General features: G+C 46.3%; 8 protein-coding genes across 8 annotated transcripts; 2 read left to right on the top strand and 6 right to left on the bottom strand.

Annotated features, from left to right (window-relative positions):
• Positions 1-780: 780 nt before the first annotated feature.
• On the bottom strand, positions 781-2,261 carry PGRI_043350 (putative cytochrome b5 reductase; the record flags this gene model as incomplete). The annotated part of the gene is made up of 2 exons (XM_040792048.1): positions 781-2,078; positions 2,132-2,261. The coding sequence occupies 2 exons, from the start codon at positions 2,259-2,261 to the stop codon at positions 781-783; spliced, it is 1,428 nt and encodes a 475-aa protein (XP_040649104.1).
• Positions 2,262-2,779: 518 nt separating this feature from the next.
• PGRI_043360 (cytochrome P450) lies at positions 2,780-4,534 on the top strand (the record flags this gene model as incomplete). The annotated part of the gene is made up of 3 exons (XM_040792049.1): positions 2,780-2,912; positions 2,963-3,799; positions 3,849-4,534. 3 exons carry the CDS (start codon positions 2,780-2,782, stop codon positions 4,532-4,534), a joined length of 1,656 nt encoding a protein of 551 aa, XP_040649105.1.
• Positions 4,535-4,709: 175 nt separating this feature from the next.
• On the top strand, positions 4,710-6,259 carry PGRI_043370 (putative MFS transporter; the record flags this gene model as incomplete). Its single annotated transcript, XM_040792050.1, has 4 exons — positions 4,710-5,101; positions 5,158-5,625; positions 5,677-5,818; positions 5,870-6,259. 4 exons carry the CDS (start codon positions 4,710-4,712, stop codon positions 6,257-6,259), a joined length of 1,392 nt encoding a protein of 463 aa, XP_040649106.1.
• Positions 6,260-6,499: 240 nt separating this feature from the next.
• PGRI_043380 (uncharacterized protein) lies at positions 6,500-7,360 on the bottom strand (the record flags this gene model as incomplete). Its single annotated transcript, XM_040792051.1, has 1 exon — positions 6,500-7,360. One exon carries the CDS (start codon positions 7,358-7,360, stop codon positions 6,500-6,502), a length of 861 nt encoding a protein of 286 aa, XP_040649107.1.
• A 2,185-nt stretch (positions 7,361-9,545) lies between these two features.
• On the bottom strand, positions 9,546-10,607 carry PGRI_043390 (uncharacterized protein; the record flags this gene model as incomplete). The annotated part of the gene is made up of 1 exon (XM_040792052.1): positions 9,546-10,607. The coding sequence occupies one exon, from the start codon at positions 10,605-10,607 to the stop codon at positions 9,546-9,548; it is 1,062 nt and encodes a 353-aa protein (XP_040649108.1).
• Positions 10,608-11,040: 433 nt separating this feature from the next.
• PGRI_043400 (aegerolysin family protein) lies at positions 11,041-11,501 on the bottom strand (the record flags this gene model as incomplete). The annotated part of the gene is made up of 2 exons (XM_040792053.1): positions 11,041-11,350; positions 11,401-11,501. 2 exons carry the CDS (start codon positions 11,499-11,501, stop codon positions 11,041-11,043), a joined length of 411 nt encoding a protein of 136 aa, XP_040649109.1.
• Positions 11,502-13,355: 1,854 nt separating this feature from the next.
• Positions 13,356-14,084, bottom strand: PGRI_043410 (uncharacterized protein; the record flags this gene model as incomplete). Its single annotated transcript, XM_040792054.1, has 1 exon — positions 13,356-14,084. One exon carries the CDS (start codon positions 14,082-14,084, stop codon positions 13,356-13,358), a length of 729 nt encoding a protein of 242 aa, XP_040649110.1.
• A 1,352-nt stretch (positions 14,085-15,436) lies between these two features.
• On the bottom strand, positions 15,437-16,285 carry PGRI_043420 (Serine hydrolase FSH; the record flags this gene model as incomplete). The annotated part of the gene is made up of 2 exons (XM_040792055.1): positions 15,437-16,077; positions 16,150-16,285. 2 exons carry the CDS (start codon positions 16,283-16,285, stop codon positions 15,437-15,439), a joined length of 777 nt encoding a protein of 258 aa, XP_040649111.1.
• Positions 16,286-16,353: the final 68 nt, after the last annotated feature.

Raw genomic sequence — 16,353 nt, forward strand, 5'->3', positions numbered from 1 at the left:
TAAAAAAAAAAAACCGTCCTTTTTCCTCTCCGTAACTCTCAACCACCATGCACATAGTATTCATTATGAAGCCCACATGAGACAGCATAGACAGAGGGTTCCCATGCCACCATGCCAAGCATAGCTTCGGTCATCCCGACTTTCTAGCGGCTCTTATTACTTGACATCTACGAAGCTGCGGATAGTATACTGTAATGACGTGTTTTAAGAGGTTGTGCAGTGTAACTAGTCGACAAATTTGATAGTGTGGACAAATCAAGTGCATACATTGATTCAACGGGTTGTAATACCGGCACATAATCAGTCATTTCGAAATTAGAAAGTACTGAGCCTTGCTCAATCTGGACACAGGAAATATGGAATTTAGGGGGCATTAGATCATGATGGTGGCTTGCATATCCAGGCCAGTTTGCAACAGGCTCTTGAACATAATATTGTGTGTATCGTGCATAACTCGGGATATTGCTTAATATGCATTTTCCAAGGCTGTTACAGCCAGACATGGTCTTTATGTACATTAATTTATACTATTATATGAACTATGTCTCCCCCTGAATGTCCACGGGTGTGATATTCACGTAGATAAGCTCAAACCAGTCAAAGTCTCGGGATCAGGAATGGTGAGTGGAGTCTTTCGGAGCTTGGTTTCTTCATTTCCGCACCGGACACGAGAACGCAATGGGCAACAGGGCCGATCCCACCAACTCAACAAAACTAGTAAAACTTAACTTCAACGATGCTCCATTCTAAACCTCGGCTATTACTATATTAGGCAATTTTCTAGAAACAAAAGATCTGATCCGTCATCTTGGCCACCACCCCTGGCTTGGCAAAGCCCAGCGCAACCAAATTCTTCTTAGTGGCATTGACCATTCCGGGCGGCCCACATAGCATCACCTTAGTGTCTGGTGATGGCGCAGGGAGTTGCTCCGCCAGGACTGTCTGGTCCACGTACCCAGATCCATAGGACCAGCCCTCCGGTGCAGAGTCCAGCATATACCACAGCTTGAAGTTCTTCGGGTATAGACGCGCGAACCGTTCAAGCTCCTTGCGCAAGAGAATGTCAGACTCGCTGCGGTTCGCGTACACCAGACTAACTTCTGTCATATCGGTGTCGTTCTCACAGATTGCCCGGATAAGCTGGTACATGGGTGTGATTCCTGTGCCACCAGCCACCATGCCGATCTTGCGACAAAGTCCTTTTGTGTAACGCATAGAGCCCTTAGGCCCGCGGAACTCGACTTCATCGCCCACGGTCAAGCCGGCTAGATATTTTCCGCTCAATAGACCATCCGGGTAGCATTTAATCACGAGTTCAATGCGGCCTAGGTCGATGTTGTTTGAGGTGGGGGTGTATGAACGAGTGACGGTCGTTCCATCAACAACGGCTCTGATGGCGACATGTTGACCAATGGGCAGACCCAATACATCTGTGGCAGTTGGCAGGGCAAAGACGAAACGGTAAACGTTCGTTGCTAGTTCGGTCTTTTCAACGAGTGGCAGGCGCTGATATTGCTGCGGTTCAAGGAAACCGCGTGTCAGGTGGGGATCGACGCGAATAACCTTCTTTGACTTCATATGAGGCGGGAAGCGCATGAATCCGGAGTCGATCTTGGTGAATCTGCTGGCTTGCCGAGCTACCATTACTCCCACGGCTGTGGAGATAGCAGAAGCTGCCAAAAATCCGTTGACGAAGCCTCCGTGAGGCAGTCGCAAGTTCTTCAATGGGTGAGGGATAAGTTGGGAGATAGCTCCCAGGTTGTTTGTGATATTGTTGCTTCGGCTGAAGATGTAGAAGACTGGGATCAGTCCGCCCAGAACACCAGCAATTGTTTTGATAGTCGATGACGAGGAACCGGCCTCTTCGGGTGCTTTTTGGGAGACCACACGTACTGCCTTCGGCCGGACGTACTGCTGGGCATCCTTCAAAGTGCCTACCAGGAATGGTTGCATGATCTCACGGGCATCTTCAGAATGCCCAACATCTTCATAGTCTGCCGTAGCATCTGTGCCGGCTACCTCGATGAGAGCGTCTGCACCACCTGGGTGATCTTGCAGATATTTTGTGAGATCAAAAACTGCCGCAATGTTAGTCCTGTCTTTATGGTGCTCCTAAAAGGTTGTCACATACCTTGCCCGTGGATGACCATCCAGATATCACCCTTCGTGTTATGTGCTGCCACATCTTTCAGTGTATATTCTGGCAGCTCGACATCTGCCTTCCATTGAGCCTTCAGTTCCTTTGTTTCTGGAACAGACATTGTGAATGAATGATTTTGCAAAAACCAAAAAGGATGGAGTCTTAATTTAATATCGCGAAAAGGAACGGAATATAGAATTAATTGGAATTATCGCAATTATCGCAATAACCCACTCGGTACTTCCAATGTATACATAAAATTAGCCTATTAGCAAACAGCAATTTAACATGCCTCGGCATCTTGAAGAAAAAAAAACCTCTATCGGCACAGTGGGGCCGTCTCAGACGGGATATTTGCGACATGCCGGAGTGACCGAAACAACGTCCGGTCTACTACTCCGTAGACAATTGTCTATTTTGGATTTGTGGATCTTATCTAAATCCTAATTACGAATTTTTTTTTTGAACCGAGGCTCTTAGATATGCCTCTTCTATGCTGTACTATTATGAAATGAAAAAGAATCGGGACCTTCAATAGTGGAGTCCACTATGCAGTTTCAAATGGCTCAGATAATTAGATCCTTATAAATGTGGGAGGCCCTTCAAGGGACGGCGAACATATCATTTTCCCATTTCAAGATGGTTGCCAAACATTTTTACCTGCTGGGCGAGGCTATCACCTCAGCTCGCCCAATTGATGTAGAGACAACAGTTGACTACAAAGGGCTACAACTCCTCATTGCTGGTCAATTTGCCATTGTTGATCCAAATGGTAAGACTTTATCTCATTGCCTCTTAAATTCATCCTAACTCTCAAGTTAGGAATCGGATTCCAATCAGAGGACTCGAAGTTGTCCACTCCATCAGAGATCCTTGCCAATGAAGAGCCCATCGCCATCTCGATAAATGACAAGGCGGTACGGGAGATTCCTGGCCCGAAGGGACTGCCATTCGTGGGAAACTTCTTCGAGGTCTACCCGGATCACCTTGGAAACCACCAGCGTCTATTTGACCAATATGGACCCATCATTCAAACCAGCAACATGGGCCGAACGGTCTACCACACCAATGACCCCGAGCTGTCGGCCATTGTTTTTGCCGAATCTGATTTCTTTACCAAGAGAATCAACGAGGCACACCCTTTATACCCAATTAAGAACCAACAGGCCGGTGTGTTTTTGGGTGACACCGATACACCCGAATGGCGCGCGGCACACAAGTTCCTCCCGCCGGCGTTGGGACCGAAAGCAGTGCGCCACTACGCACCCACTATGCAAGAGACCGTCGAGGATGCATTTAGTGTGTTCGATGAGCTAGACGAGCGCGGCGAGGCTTGGAACGTCTACCCGTATATGCTTAAGCTCGGTGCCCAGGCCGTGGGTAAGCTGGTTCTTGGTATGGACTTTAAGCATTTCTCTGCTGTGGATGCGCCACCTCACGAACTTGTCTACCGAATTGCCGAGTCCTTGGAGCTGAACAAGAAGGTGACTGCTCGTGGTGATTGGTACGCCAAGTTGCCTTTCGGTGACCCCAAACGCCTACGGGACGCTCGCCACCGTATCGTTGAGATGGTCAATGAGTCAATTCAGAATGCTTCTCGCAATGGCGTCGAGGATCTGCCGTTGCAGGATGCTGCGTTGAAGGCCTCTAACATGATTGGTAAGTGCAATGACTAAAAATTACATAGCTAGAGCTAACGTTTTGGCAGATTATATTATTCGCGCCACCGATAACAAGGGCGAAAAATTGCCCAAGACAAGTTTGATGGAGGCACTAGTAGTAGCCACCGGCGCTGGATTCACGACTACTAGCTCATTGTTGTCGTGGTTGCTTTATTCGATTGTCAAGTATCCCGGCATGCAGGAGAGACTCCTACAGGAACTGATTGACAACGACATCGACGCCGATACCCCAATGACCGCCGACCTGACGGATCGTTTGACATTCTTGGACAAGTTTATCAAAGAAACTCAGCGCCGTCACAACCCCTCATACCAGCCTGCGCGCACTGCCAAAGTCGACATGATTCTTCCAGGTGGATACAAGCTCCCCGAAAACTCCATCATCATTCCTGCCCTTCACCACATCCACAACAACCCAGCGGTCTGGTCTAACCCAGCACGATTTGATCCGGATCGTTGGGATACGGAAGAAGTCAAGAACCGCCATAAGACTTCGTATATTCCCTTCGCTACCGGACCGCGCATGTGCATCGGGTTCAGCTTTGCCTTGCAGGAAGTCAAAGTGTTCTTGCCCAAGTTGCTGTACAGGTACAAGTTCACGAGGGAGAACGATGGTCCTGTTGAGTATGATCCCATGTTCCAGTTGATCCGTCCTACCAACTTGTATGTGCGGGCGGAACGACGAGTGAAATGGCCTCCCAAGACCGAGTGATGTCAGAATATCAGAATATTTGTACATAATGATTTGTTTTTATATCCAAAAATAGAGATCTCCTAAGAAAGCTTAGCTCCGGCCCGAACTCCGAATATTTACACCGAGGTCGGAGTTATGAGGTGATTGGTGATTCGCGTCTCAACTTTCTTTCTTCAACCATCTGATAATAATAATGGAGAACCAATCGCGGCCGGCACGCTATATGGCCCATGCCCTCGATGAGCTGGGCTTAATCACTATGTGGCGGTCGTCGCTCGACGTGAAGCTTCTCTGCGCGCAACGTTTCGTGCGTCTTTTCGCGTATGGCGGCTCGACTTTGATTTTGGCATCGTATCTGTCAGCGATGGGGATTTCAGATGATCGCATCGGCTTGTTTATGACCCTCACGTTGGTCGGTGATGTGGTGATCAGCTTCTTCCTCACGCTATTTGCCGATTCTATGGGTCGCAAGGCGGTGTTGTCGCTCGGATCAATTCTCATGGCTGGCAGCGGAGTCATTTTCGCGCTGTTTGGGAATTTTTGGATTTTACTGGCAGCTGCGGTCTTTGGTGTTATCAGTCCGAGGTTCGTCCTTTTTCCGCTTTCTTGTTTTTCCCGCTTTATCTGACCTAATTTCTTAGTGGAAATGAAATTGGCCCGTTCCGCGCCATCGAAGAATCCACTTTGGCTCATCTCACGCCGCATGAGCTTCTGAGTGATGTTTTTGCCTGGTATTCCTTAATTGGAACTGCTGGCTCCGCCACAGGCATGCTTGTATGTGGTTGGATCATCAATTCTCTCGAGTCAATCCATGGATGGGCCTTCATTCCCGCCTGTCGCATCATTTTCTTCGTCTATGCCGGCGTTGGGGTCATTAAGCTAATCTTCACTTTGGGTCTGAGTGGTAAAGTCGAGGTCCAGAAAGAAGAGCCACAGGAGCAGAGCTCCGAAACCAGACCTCTGCTTGCAGAACCAGTCGGACGAGATGCTGAGCCGGCCTCAAAGAAGAAGGGACTGTTTCCATCTATCGAAAAGGACCTGTGGTCGTTGGTTATCCGTCTCTTCATCCTATTTGGATTGGACTCGTTTGCGTCTGGATTGGCTTCATTGTGAGTGCAGTGCGATCCCAACTCTTGTCGGCTGCAATGCTAATTTATCAGGTCCTGGATGACCTATTTCTTCAAGGGCAAGTTCAATCTACCTTCAGGTGAACTCGGCACCATTTTCTTTACCACGAACATCATCTCCGCAGCATCCATGCTTGTCGCCTCGTCCCTCGCCAAACGCATAGGTAATGTCAAGGTAAGATATTCGTCTCTACTCAGCAGCCGGCGACTTCTGACCCTTTGGTAGACTATGGTATTCACTCATTTGCCGTCGGCAATTTGCCTCGCTCTTATCTCCGTACCATCTAGCCTGCCTCTGTCACTGACTTTCCTGGTTCTGCGAGCCTGCTCCCAGAACATGGATGTGGCACCTCGCTCCGCATTCCTTGCTGCCGCTCTGCCGGCAGACAAGCGCACTGCTATCATGGGCGCAGTGAATGTTGTCAAGACTACCGCTCAGAGCATGGGTCCCTTGTTGACGGGTATCTTGTCGCGCAATGGCTATTTTGGTGTATCCTTCATTATTGCAGGATGCTTGAAAGTGGTTTATGATCTTGGCATGCTATTCAGCTTTGCTGGGAAGGAGGCAGCCCGTCGGAAGCAGACAGCCCGAGACGAGGATGAAGAGACAAGTTAAAGTCTCCGGGAATCGTTGGGGCGGCTTGTTGATAACGTTGCACTTATGGAGGCCATAGTGTCTTACTGTTTGGGAGTCGCATCCAGTCTCTCTAAGTCTACAATTCTGTTAGTTTAAATGGTCATATTGAGAAACTTCACATATAACAGTTGTCTTTTGATTGATATAGTATACACAAATGATTTCCAATTCATCAAATATAAACCAAACGCCCACAAGATGTACAATCTAAAACCGACTCTAAACAAACCGAGCAGCCCGGTTTCGCAAAACAGACAAACGCCGATGCCGACGCGCCATCACGGTGTGATTTCCCGGTGCAGTGCCATTGTGATGCAGCGTAAAATTAGAGTGAACATGATGATGCTTGGCAGAAACGATATGCGAAGTCCTATTCTTCAACACCTCCATCACATGATGAACGATCCGATCGCTCTCTGCATGACCAGCACTATTGACACGACTCTCCTGCACCGGCTCACGCTGGTTATATGTACCCTGGGACGAGCGCCAAGAGTCCGAGTCCGACCCAGGCGTCTGGATATTATTGATATCCTCGACGGAAGTGTGTTTCTCAGCGCGCATAGGGGCAACGGGCTGGGCAGTAGGCATGGACTGCTTGGTGTCTGCCTGCTTCTCATTTCTCCCCTGTGTGGGAGTGTTCTCGGTGGTGAGGGGAATCTCGCCGTCGCAAATAAGTTTCACCCAGATTTGGGTGTACATTATCTGGCGCGGCGCGCACTGGCTGATTTCTACGCCATCCCGAATCTCCTGGTTAATCAGGGGTGGGTCGATGCACGATGGCACTTCGTGCACAGTGATGTTGCAGCCGCTGCCGTGGTTGGAGAGGAGTTCTGCATCGATAGAGATGGCGCTGACAAGGTTGCGCTCGTAGGAGGGGACAGCGATATTTTGGCAGATGTCCACGGTGATATTTTGGGGTGGGGCGGATACATGGTAGTTTTCGTATGTGTCGAGGTTGCTAGATGGCTGCCCAGGGCAGTTTGGATAGAAATGTGTCCAGACACGAGCGGTGCTTTGGGCGTGGACTGTGCTTGATAGTAAGGATAGGGAGATGAAGGATGTGATGAGAGAATGCATTGTTGTTAGGATTTTTATATATGCAACGTAGTAGATTTTGATAACCAGATTGAATTGTGTGATTGAAAAGCATAAGAAACGAGACGCTTATCCCCTACTATTATATATATAGCACGCCCTAACACCTTTCTCATGGTTATTGCACCGCGATAATGGGATGGCGGGGAAGAATGATTGGAATGAATATGATGCTGAAGTTGAAACGATTTCAAAATCCAAAGGGCATCTGCGTCATGCTCAGGGGCTGGCAAGTGCCATTTAATTAAATCTTTCACCAATTGGTTGGCTGCTTGCACATTCCATTCCCAAAGGGTCCATATCATGTCGATCTAGGATCGTGTGTGGTATTAAAGTACTCCCTATACATTCCAATGAACGGCTGTGCGCCACTAGAAAGGCTTGGAAATGCTTGCTTACCAGCCAATGCTGCCAAAATTTGGTGTGTTCTAGCTAAAATGACATTTATGTATGAGGCTGGTGATCATTCCATTTTATTGAATCTGACAAGTTGACGCCCTTCCGAGGTGTTGATGCTACTTAAATCGCTTGCTTTATTGACATTGCAATTATGTCATTAAAATCTAAAAACGTGAAAGTGGTTCGACTTTTCAGTGAAGCGATATATCATATATCATGATATAGACCTACTACCCGATAGAAATCTATACTATTTGTACAAAAGATCGCCTATCCCGTGGAGTATTCCCATAGCTTGCCAGAATCGAAATTACCAAAACCTACTTCAACGATCAATATCCTCAATAAACAGACTACCTCCATCTTTTCGCCCCGAATAATAGCTTTTGTATTTGGTCCGCGGCAGCTGACCCTGGTATTGAAGGTCCTGCCTTTTCGCTTTCGAGGGCGGGATATAAACTATGTACCCTCAGCTACCGTCGGGATTTTGGAAGAAACTGTAAATTGGATATCGCAGAAAGTTCCCCTCAGGGTGTTGAATGAGAAGCTCTTGAGTACAGAAAACTCGCCGAGCATTGATTCATTTTCCTATTAGAAATGACAGTTGTTTACATGGAGTCCTCAGCAAGGCTCTGAAGCAAGAATTAAGCAGCAATAAGCGTATCAAAATGTAATCAAGCAATAAGCAACGCCATCTGCTATTCAACCCTTTCTGGACATTCTTTTCCACCACGGCTTTTTAGCGCCCTGGCATTGCGTTCTGTTTCCCTGGGGTATCTTCCCCTGGAGTATCTCCTCTTGGAGTATCTCCTCCTGGGACTTCTTCTTCTGGGGTTCCACCGGTGGCGGCAGAAAGAAAGCCTCAGCCATCTGGACGACACAGGCCGGGTTATCATCGTACATTTTCTTTTTGAAATCATCAACAAAGCCTTGTCTCTCTTCCGTGGTATACTCAAAACCTCGTTCACTCGAACAACATCCGCATGTAGGCGTACAATGTACAATGCCCTTGTTTCTTTCTGTTACTTCGTGGCGGATTTGACAGCATCCACAGCTTCGACTACAACAACCCTCCCTCTTCACGCAGTCTTCGACTAGTTCTTTTCGAAGATACCAAGTCGTGTTCTTTCGTACGGTATCGTATGATTCTTTTATAGGCCCAATAGGAAGCATCTTTTCGGCAAGGTAGAGCTTATACTCGGCCTCAGAATATTGCCGGAGTAGATTCGTAAGCTCCTCATCATATTGTGCTTCTTTATCTCGATCTCCGGCTATCTTCCTCAAAGCTCGAACTTTGGTCTTTAGAGATTGCTCTTGCTGAACGATTCCACGGAGAAGAAACTCGGCTACTATGATATCCACAAAGAGTGCGATATCGAAAGGTCGGTTATTATAATAGAGAATGCGTAGTTGTTCCTTACGCCCGTCTAGGACTCGTGCATAGCGGGTGTCGGGCTTCAATTTTGTCCCTTTGAACATTTGATGAAGCCCCCAGCTTATTGCATATTCTGACATTTTCGGAACAGTCAAGAGAGGAGTGAATGAAATGAATAAAAAGATTGAGACCAGTCACTCATGACGATGTACAAGACAAGAGCCGCTCCCAAATCGGAATTAGCCCGAAGTTTAATCGAAACATTATGTCAGAACATCCACGGATCCATCGTGCCTTCCTGTTTTGGCAAACTCCAGGCGCCGAGGTAAAATAACCCCTGTTAGTGCTTTATAGCCTGGCGGTAAGCCGCAGTATGTCATTGACTATTTAATATTAACATCCCATGGATATTGTATAATAGTCCCACGGTTCCCAGTTGCTGGTGAACTGGCATAAAACCATCGGCAAATACTTTTTGGACCATTCTTCATTCCTGTCAACAGTATACTGTACTTTCCTAGCCTCCCAGTATGCAGGGAGCCAACCTGACTGTTCCCTATCGATGAGAGCGAGAACGTGATAGGGTTTGGAACCTGTTATCAAGATGTTGCTGCGGTGGAGATCGCCATGCGTAAAATTGACAGGGCTATCATTAGGTAGATCATCACGAAACGGTTCGATTGGGACAGAATACGGGTCAGGCATCGGCTTTCGGTAAAGGAAAGTGAACCAATTATGGAACCTTTGTACAGTGCCGAAGGGCCCCGCTTCGGACATAGAGTTGACGTGAAATGCTCTGTCATAAAGAGCAGCTTTTACGACATTTCCTATATACACACACACACAAAAGAAAAAGAAAAATGTTAGTAATAGATAAAATGGAGCAAATGTGAAGATTGCTAAAGGAACTATACCTATGAATCGATCGTCTGGCTCCTGTTCAAGTTGGCGAAGATTATCAATGATTGTTCGAAGCTCAGAACAGATCGAACCGCGATCGTCAGGCTCCAAAATATCCCAAACTTGGTCCAGAGTCTGCCCAGGCAAATATTCCATGTAGATGAAGACTTGATGGCCCTCCGTTCGCCATCCATAGATCTCCGGAACTGGCACACGATCTTTGAGGCATCGGCCGATATCGTAGAGTGACTGGCCCTCTGAAATTCGCATCTCACTACCCCATTTGACGAAAAGTCCTAGATCCTTGAAGATCACAGGTGGTGGTCTCATACGATACCAGGTCATCGAGAAAGCTTCTCTGTCATCTGGATAGGTTTCGAGATACTGGGATTTAGATTGCTTGCGAACCTCTTCTGGCGAAGGGAGGCTAGCGAACTTTTTGAAAAATTGTGAATCTTTAGCGTCAAAATTAGTACTTTTTGGTATCATTGAAGGTGTCAATATTGGGCGCTCATGTTGAATAAGTGACCCAGGTTCCGGTTCCTTGGGGAGCATCTTGTGTGTAGGATAGACAGAGGATGATGGGAATTTTTCGGAGAGGCAAGGTTGTTAGACCACTTGATCCGTTCGTGGGACAAGAGTTTTATTTTGATGTGAATGTGCCGGCAAAAAACGTCACCCCTTTGTCTGCATGGCCCAGCCCCCCGCGGGGGCCCGCATGTAGTTCAATGCAAATGTACCTTTCCTATGGGATACACATACAAAAGATACTTTAGAATATATAGAATTAATTGCTCTATAAGCAAATTGCTGACTTGATAATGGAAAAGAGAATGACGAGTGTCCTTTGATTTCGAAGTTTTGAATTGTTTTTGGTATTTTTAGGTTTATGTATGGTGTTGATATATCCAACTTTCCCCAAATATTGCCAATGCTCCACGGACCGCTCTTCACTCCCTGGGGAGTCGGTGCAGCCTGTGGAGCGCAATCATTCCTTCTTCTCGACATCGACAAAGACGTGTCCCAGTGGACCGGCCGCATGACTCCATCCTCCATGTCGAATGGTGTACTTGTCGCTTTTGTCCAACACCTCAACCAGGTTCTCGTGCTCTCCACCTCGGTTTTCCCAGTGGAGCTCGCAGATCTTGTCATTGTCATGAAATAAGTCCAGACGACCCTCACTGCCACGACGTCCTCTAGCGCCGATCTCGCCAACGCCATCCGGGGAGATCTTGATCTCGTCGATCTCATCTTCAGTGAGAGACTTGCGACGGTTGCTGGGGTCGATGAATTCGCCACTGTCGGGTGTTAATAGAGATCTAGTAAGTTCATTAGAAGTATAGTTTACCCTTCAATGACAGTGTTCTGCACTAGGATTTCGCCATCTTTGATGTGGTCCCGAATGTGGAACGAGACCCACCGAGAATTGTACTTGTCCAGATTTTCCATATTGTAAATGTGTAAGTAATTGTGATCAATGAAGTAGAATTTTAGAAAGATCAACTTCTTTTATATATTACCCCAGACCTCGGGAATACCTTGTGGTGATGTAATTCATTTTTGGATCGGGTTATTCCCAATGGTACGACCATCGACAGTCATATCCAATGATCTACCCGAACCAAACAATCTTTTTTGGTATTTGCGGGGTTTACATCTCAACTTGTTTTATTGCATCATTTGACTGTTTAAGGAGTGGTATGATAATTGGCACATGACATTGTTTTTTTTGGAGGTTGACTCACCTTAAGTCGTACCATCAAAGAACACATAAGACAATAAAATGAGATGGGACCACCAATGTCAGATGTACAAAAAATACCCCTTAATTTATCACGGACTTGGCCTATATTCAGATATATGCTCGATCAAAACTCTAAACACAAGACAAGTCGTATGAGTAATGGGAATTTCTCGAAAAGAGGTAGCTCTAAAGCCAAATCGGAATACAAGGCAATGTTTGGAACTAACAATACAAATTATCTTATAACAACCAACACTAACCAATTTCTCTTTCTATCCAACGATCTTTTTGGCCAAAGATTTTGTCAATCGATTTAGCCATGAGGAAGTGGCATCTAAGCCACTTGTCCGCTGGATGGGCTAGAATTCTGGGAAAACATATCCAGCTGGCAGTGGGCGGATTTCGAATCCCGAAGTATGAGGAAGTAGCATTCGTGCCACTTGGCTGGATGGCTTCGAATGCCGGGAAAATATAGCCCGGGTAGCGGGAGAATCTCGAACCCGAATTTTTGAGGGGTACTTGGACGAGGCTGCTACTAGGTAGCTTGGCCGGGTCTAGCCTCTGGATGAGTTGTGGAAGTAGACTGGCTTGGGCTAAGAAGTGGATGTTAGTTTCTCAAGTTCCTCAATATGGTGTCATCATGTATAGAAAAGTCTCACGTGTTTTAAGGAATAAACGCTATGATATTTGCGCTAAGCACATGGAGAGATAATCGAGTGAGAGAACTGTTTTCTAGAATCTATGAAGAGACAGGGTATTTATACCCCTGGCAAGTCATCTAGACAGAACTATATCGGTGAGAACACCAAAGAGACCACTAAAGAGGTGACTGAAAAGACCACTGAAAAGACCACTGAAAAAACATCACAAGGCTACTTATGCGGCCAACGATTCTTGTATCATTAACACGAATATCTCTTACCACTTGGACATAAAATATTAAATTGCTGTATAATTGTTCCCCAAAGCAAATTCTGTAGAGGGAAAAGACAGGCATAAGAATCTGCAACCATTTACCCTTTCGGTAACCCGGGGTCCCCTAGACTCCTGGGTGTGAATCTGGTTGCTGTAATACTACTGATTAGTAGAGCGTTAGAGCTATCACTCGCTATATATTGTAATAGCGATCCAGTATATTCTCCCCAAAGCAGGATGTATGTATCTGAGAATTTCTAAAATATCTGCTATGTAGAGCACAAAAGATGAAGAGATATCTACACCACTGGGTAGGGCAGAAGTAAGAGGTATAATTAGACTAAAAGCACCTATATAACCATAGGCAATCTTATATAGCTAATAGAGTACAATACTGACAAAGCTCAGTGCACATTATACCTCGTTTCATCAACATCTCATCACCCAATACATGCCATAGCCTTGGTAATCTCCATACTTTCTCAACAGAACTAATTATACCCCCTTTCGCAATAGCAATCATCGAGCTTCATCCCCAATGCCAGTTGCCAAACCTCGTGGCATCCAATCTGCAATTATGAGGTAAGCGATTGAGATTGCCATAACAATTTCTAGAACAGATGAAGCCGGTAATTGTTTGCTCCTTAGGGAAGAGCATGACTAGCTTCAAGACTCTTCCATATATACCAGAGGTCAACATTGACTTGGAATCCAAAAGCTACCAATGTCGGCCAATACACAAGGCCACCATTCCATGCCAAAGGCCCTGTTTGATGGATGTGGATTCCAGCGCCAAGGGCGTAGACAACTGGAGCGATAATATTGATCAAACCCATTCTTCTAGAAACAACAGGGGTAGGGCTCTTATCGCTGAAGACCGCCCACGCAACCGTCCACATCTGCACGAAGAAGATTGGCCATGCCAAAAACGTGGCCATCCAGAAAATATCGTTCATGAGCTGTGTCAACTCCGGGCCATAATCGCGGAATGTCAGCAGGCTCATAGCAACGGCTCCTATCATGAAGACGCTGAATGCTGCTGACCCACATGCAAGTTGAAGGTCAGTGAGGATAGGGTCGATATCAGGGATTCTGCGAATTTGACGTGTGAGAGCTGCTGAATAGACGACGTAGAGAGCACCGGAGAACATGACAAATATACTAGCAGCATGGGTGCCTCTCAGGTGAGACCAGTAATGGGCGTGAACTCGGTTGGCATCCCACCACGGTGCAGTGGGTGGGATATTGTCTGATGCTGCCAATGCGATCAGGAAAAATAAGGAGCAGAGGCTACCACCAACAATACTAAGGTAGTCCCACCGTCTGGTGGTAAGGGCATTTGCTAGACGCTGGGGATAGGACTTGTATCCCATAATGAAGTTAAATGAAAGATAAAGGTGAAAGGAGGGTGGATTAATAGGGAAATCACTGATTACTTAAAGATGAATGTTTCGCCCTGGGTGACTTATATAACTTATGTGTTTATTTTCCAAAAGCAGCCAAGCATTCGACATTCCCCTCCCTCATCATTATGAACAAAACTTGCAATCTTCATTGGTGTAGCTCTCTTCATACAAACTTGTCAAGGGTGCATGGAAAGCTATCTACGTTTCACGAAGCCTGCGATGGTGATACTAAAAAAATTAAATTGAGTGCAGATCTCGCAGATCTCGCCGAGTTTGGTCTTGCATACAGTGAAGGTAGGATTGTGTCCCTACCCTCTCTGAACAGACTGGAACTATATTATTCTAAACAATTCTATCGATTATTAGGAGCAGTCCTCTTGTGATCGAAAAGACTGGTTCGTGCATTGCTTTTGTCTAGAAACGAAGTATATATGTCCACACTTTCCACTTCAAAAGGCAGTATTTGGATTCATACATACGAACCATCATCAAATATTCATTTGCTTGCCATAAGTATTCACCGGTGTGTAACAACTAGAGCTCTCCACCTCTTGAGATTCTTTCGCAAACCCACCCACATAGGGTACTTTGCTTCTGTATGGCACCACATGATTATCGGGCCGTGGGGTCTAGTTTTCTTCGAGATATACCCGCAATATGGGGGTATAAAGGCCTAATATCCTTTCGGCTAAATTCATCTTAATTACTGGCTTATACACCAGACAGTCACATTTATGCTAATCTCATTTAATCCAGAAGCCCACCCTTAGAGGCTTCCATTTCTTAGCATCTGATACAGCTATGACCGGGGCGGAGAGATACTTTCTGGCTCTGCAGGAATATAATCCCTGATAGATCGATAGCGAGGTTTATGTTGATTACCGCATTGGTCTCTACAATTCTCCGAATTCTCTGGGCGAGAGGACGGTGCGGGCATGGAGATTTATCGAGAGAGTTTAATGCTGACACCGCAGGATGTGGCAGACTGGCCGGGGATACCTGACCTTCTCTTATAGGCTTATTCTTCTATATCACTAATATATAATCAGGGCGAAACAAATGAAGCTTTGCGTGAATAGAGAGGGGCACATGAAACAAATATGCATTTTCATGCTGTATTACTTCTAATTGTAGTCGGCCGAAGTTTCGGCCCCGGGGATTTACTTAGTTGTATAATGGTAAACGTGAACTATGTTTCAATAACCCAAAGTTGTTAGGAATAATTGTACCAAACTTTTAGGGTTAAGCCTTAACGCGGTTGACTCCATCCCCATCCCCAAGAAGTTTGTAGACTTCTCGGCCGAATCTCTTCGAATGATTTAGAAAAGCGCCACAGAATTTAGCACTTTGCGGATGCACTCGACCATTTTCGCGGAGGTTGATGGTCGATATGGAATGGCATGGCCGCCATCATGCACAAGAACCTCCCTATCCAACGGAACACAGAAATCTTGTAATTGAGCCGCATGACAGCCGTAACTATCATTAAGAGCATAAATGTGTGCTGTGGGGACTGATATAGGCACGGAAACTGGATGACTAGCGCCGAATCGCTCCAAAAACTGGGTTGCCTGATCCCATTTGTGAACATAAGCAGGGTCCATAAGTTCCGGGATAGTCGCAGATACATCGACAGTGCAAGTTTCTTTTGTATTGGGGGCTGTATAATAGCAAATGCCATTGCGGTAGATAGAGAACGGTTTAGACTCCGAATCAAATGGGAGCGAAGCGGAGAAGAATACGGCGGACCTGAATGGCTGCTCGGAGGGCGAACTACGTCTTGCATGGTAGAGCATGTAGGATGCAGCCAATGCTGCACCGTGCGAAAAGGCGAAAACCCCGTCAAATGACCCCTCGTCTGCGATGACTTCGTCTAGCAGCTGAAATGCAGAATGTATCTGTGATGGGGTGCAAAGCTCAAAATACGAGAAGTACGGGCCGGCGAAATAGTCTTTGACTGCTAATAAGATCAGAAACAAAATGTATAAGCATCAAATTCGGAGGTCCCAATTCTCATGTTGTATGAACAAACCGTTATCTGGGTCAACTTCGATCTCCCCCTGCAAGAAATGAAACTCATGTTCGGAAAACTCCTTCAATATGACCGCTAGCTGGGCCTCGAGAACCGCTGCGTTGGAACCAACGCCATGAAGGCATAAGAAACGCATTTTGCACGGGGAGGACTCTTTGCGCAAGCAAGACAAACGGCAGACCGTTATGTTGAAGATGAGAAAGT

The sequence above is a fragment of the Penicillium griseofulvum genome (assembly GCF_001561935.1).
Source record: "Penicillium griseofulvum strain PG3 chromosome Unknown contig_90, whole genome shotgun sequence".
In the NCBI taxonomy this organism is placed as follows: Eukaryota; Fungi; Ascomycota; class Eurotiomycetes; order Eurotiales; family Aspergillaceae; genus Penicillium; species Penicillium griseofulvum.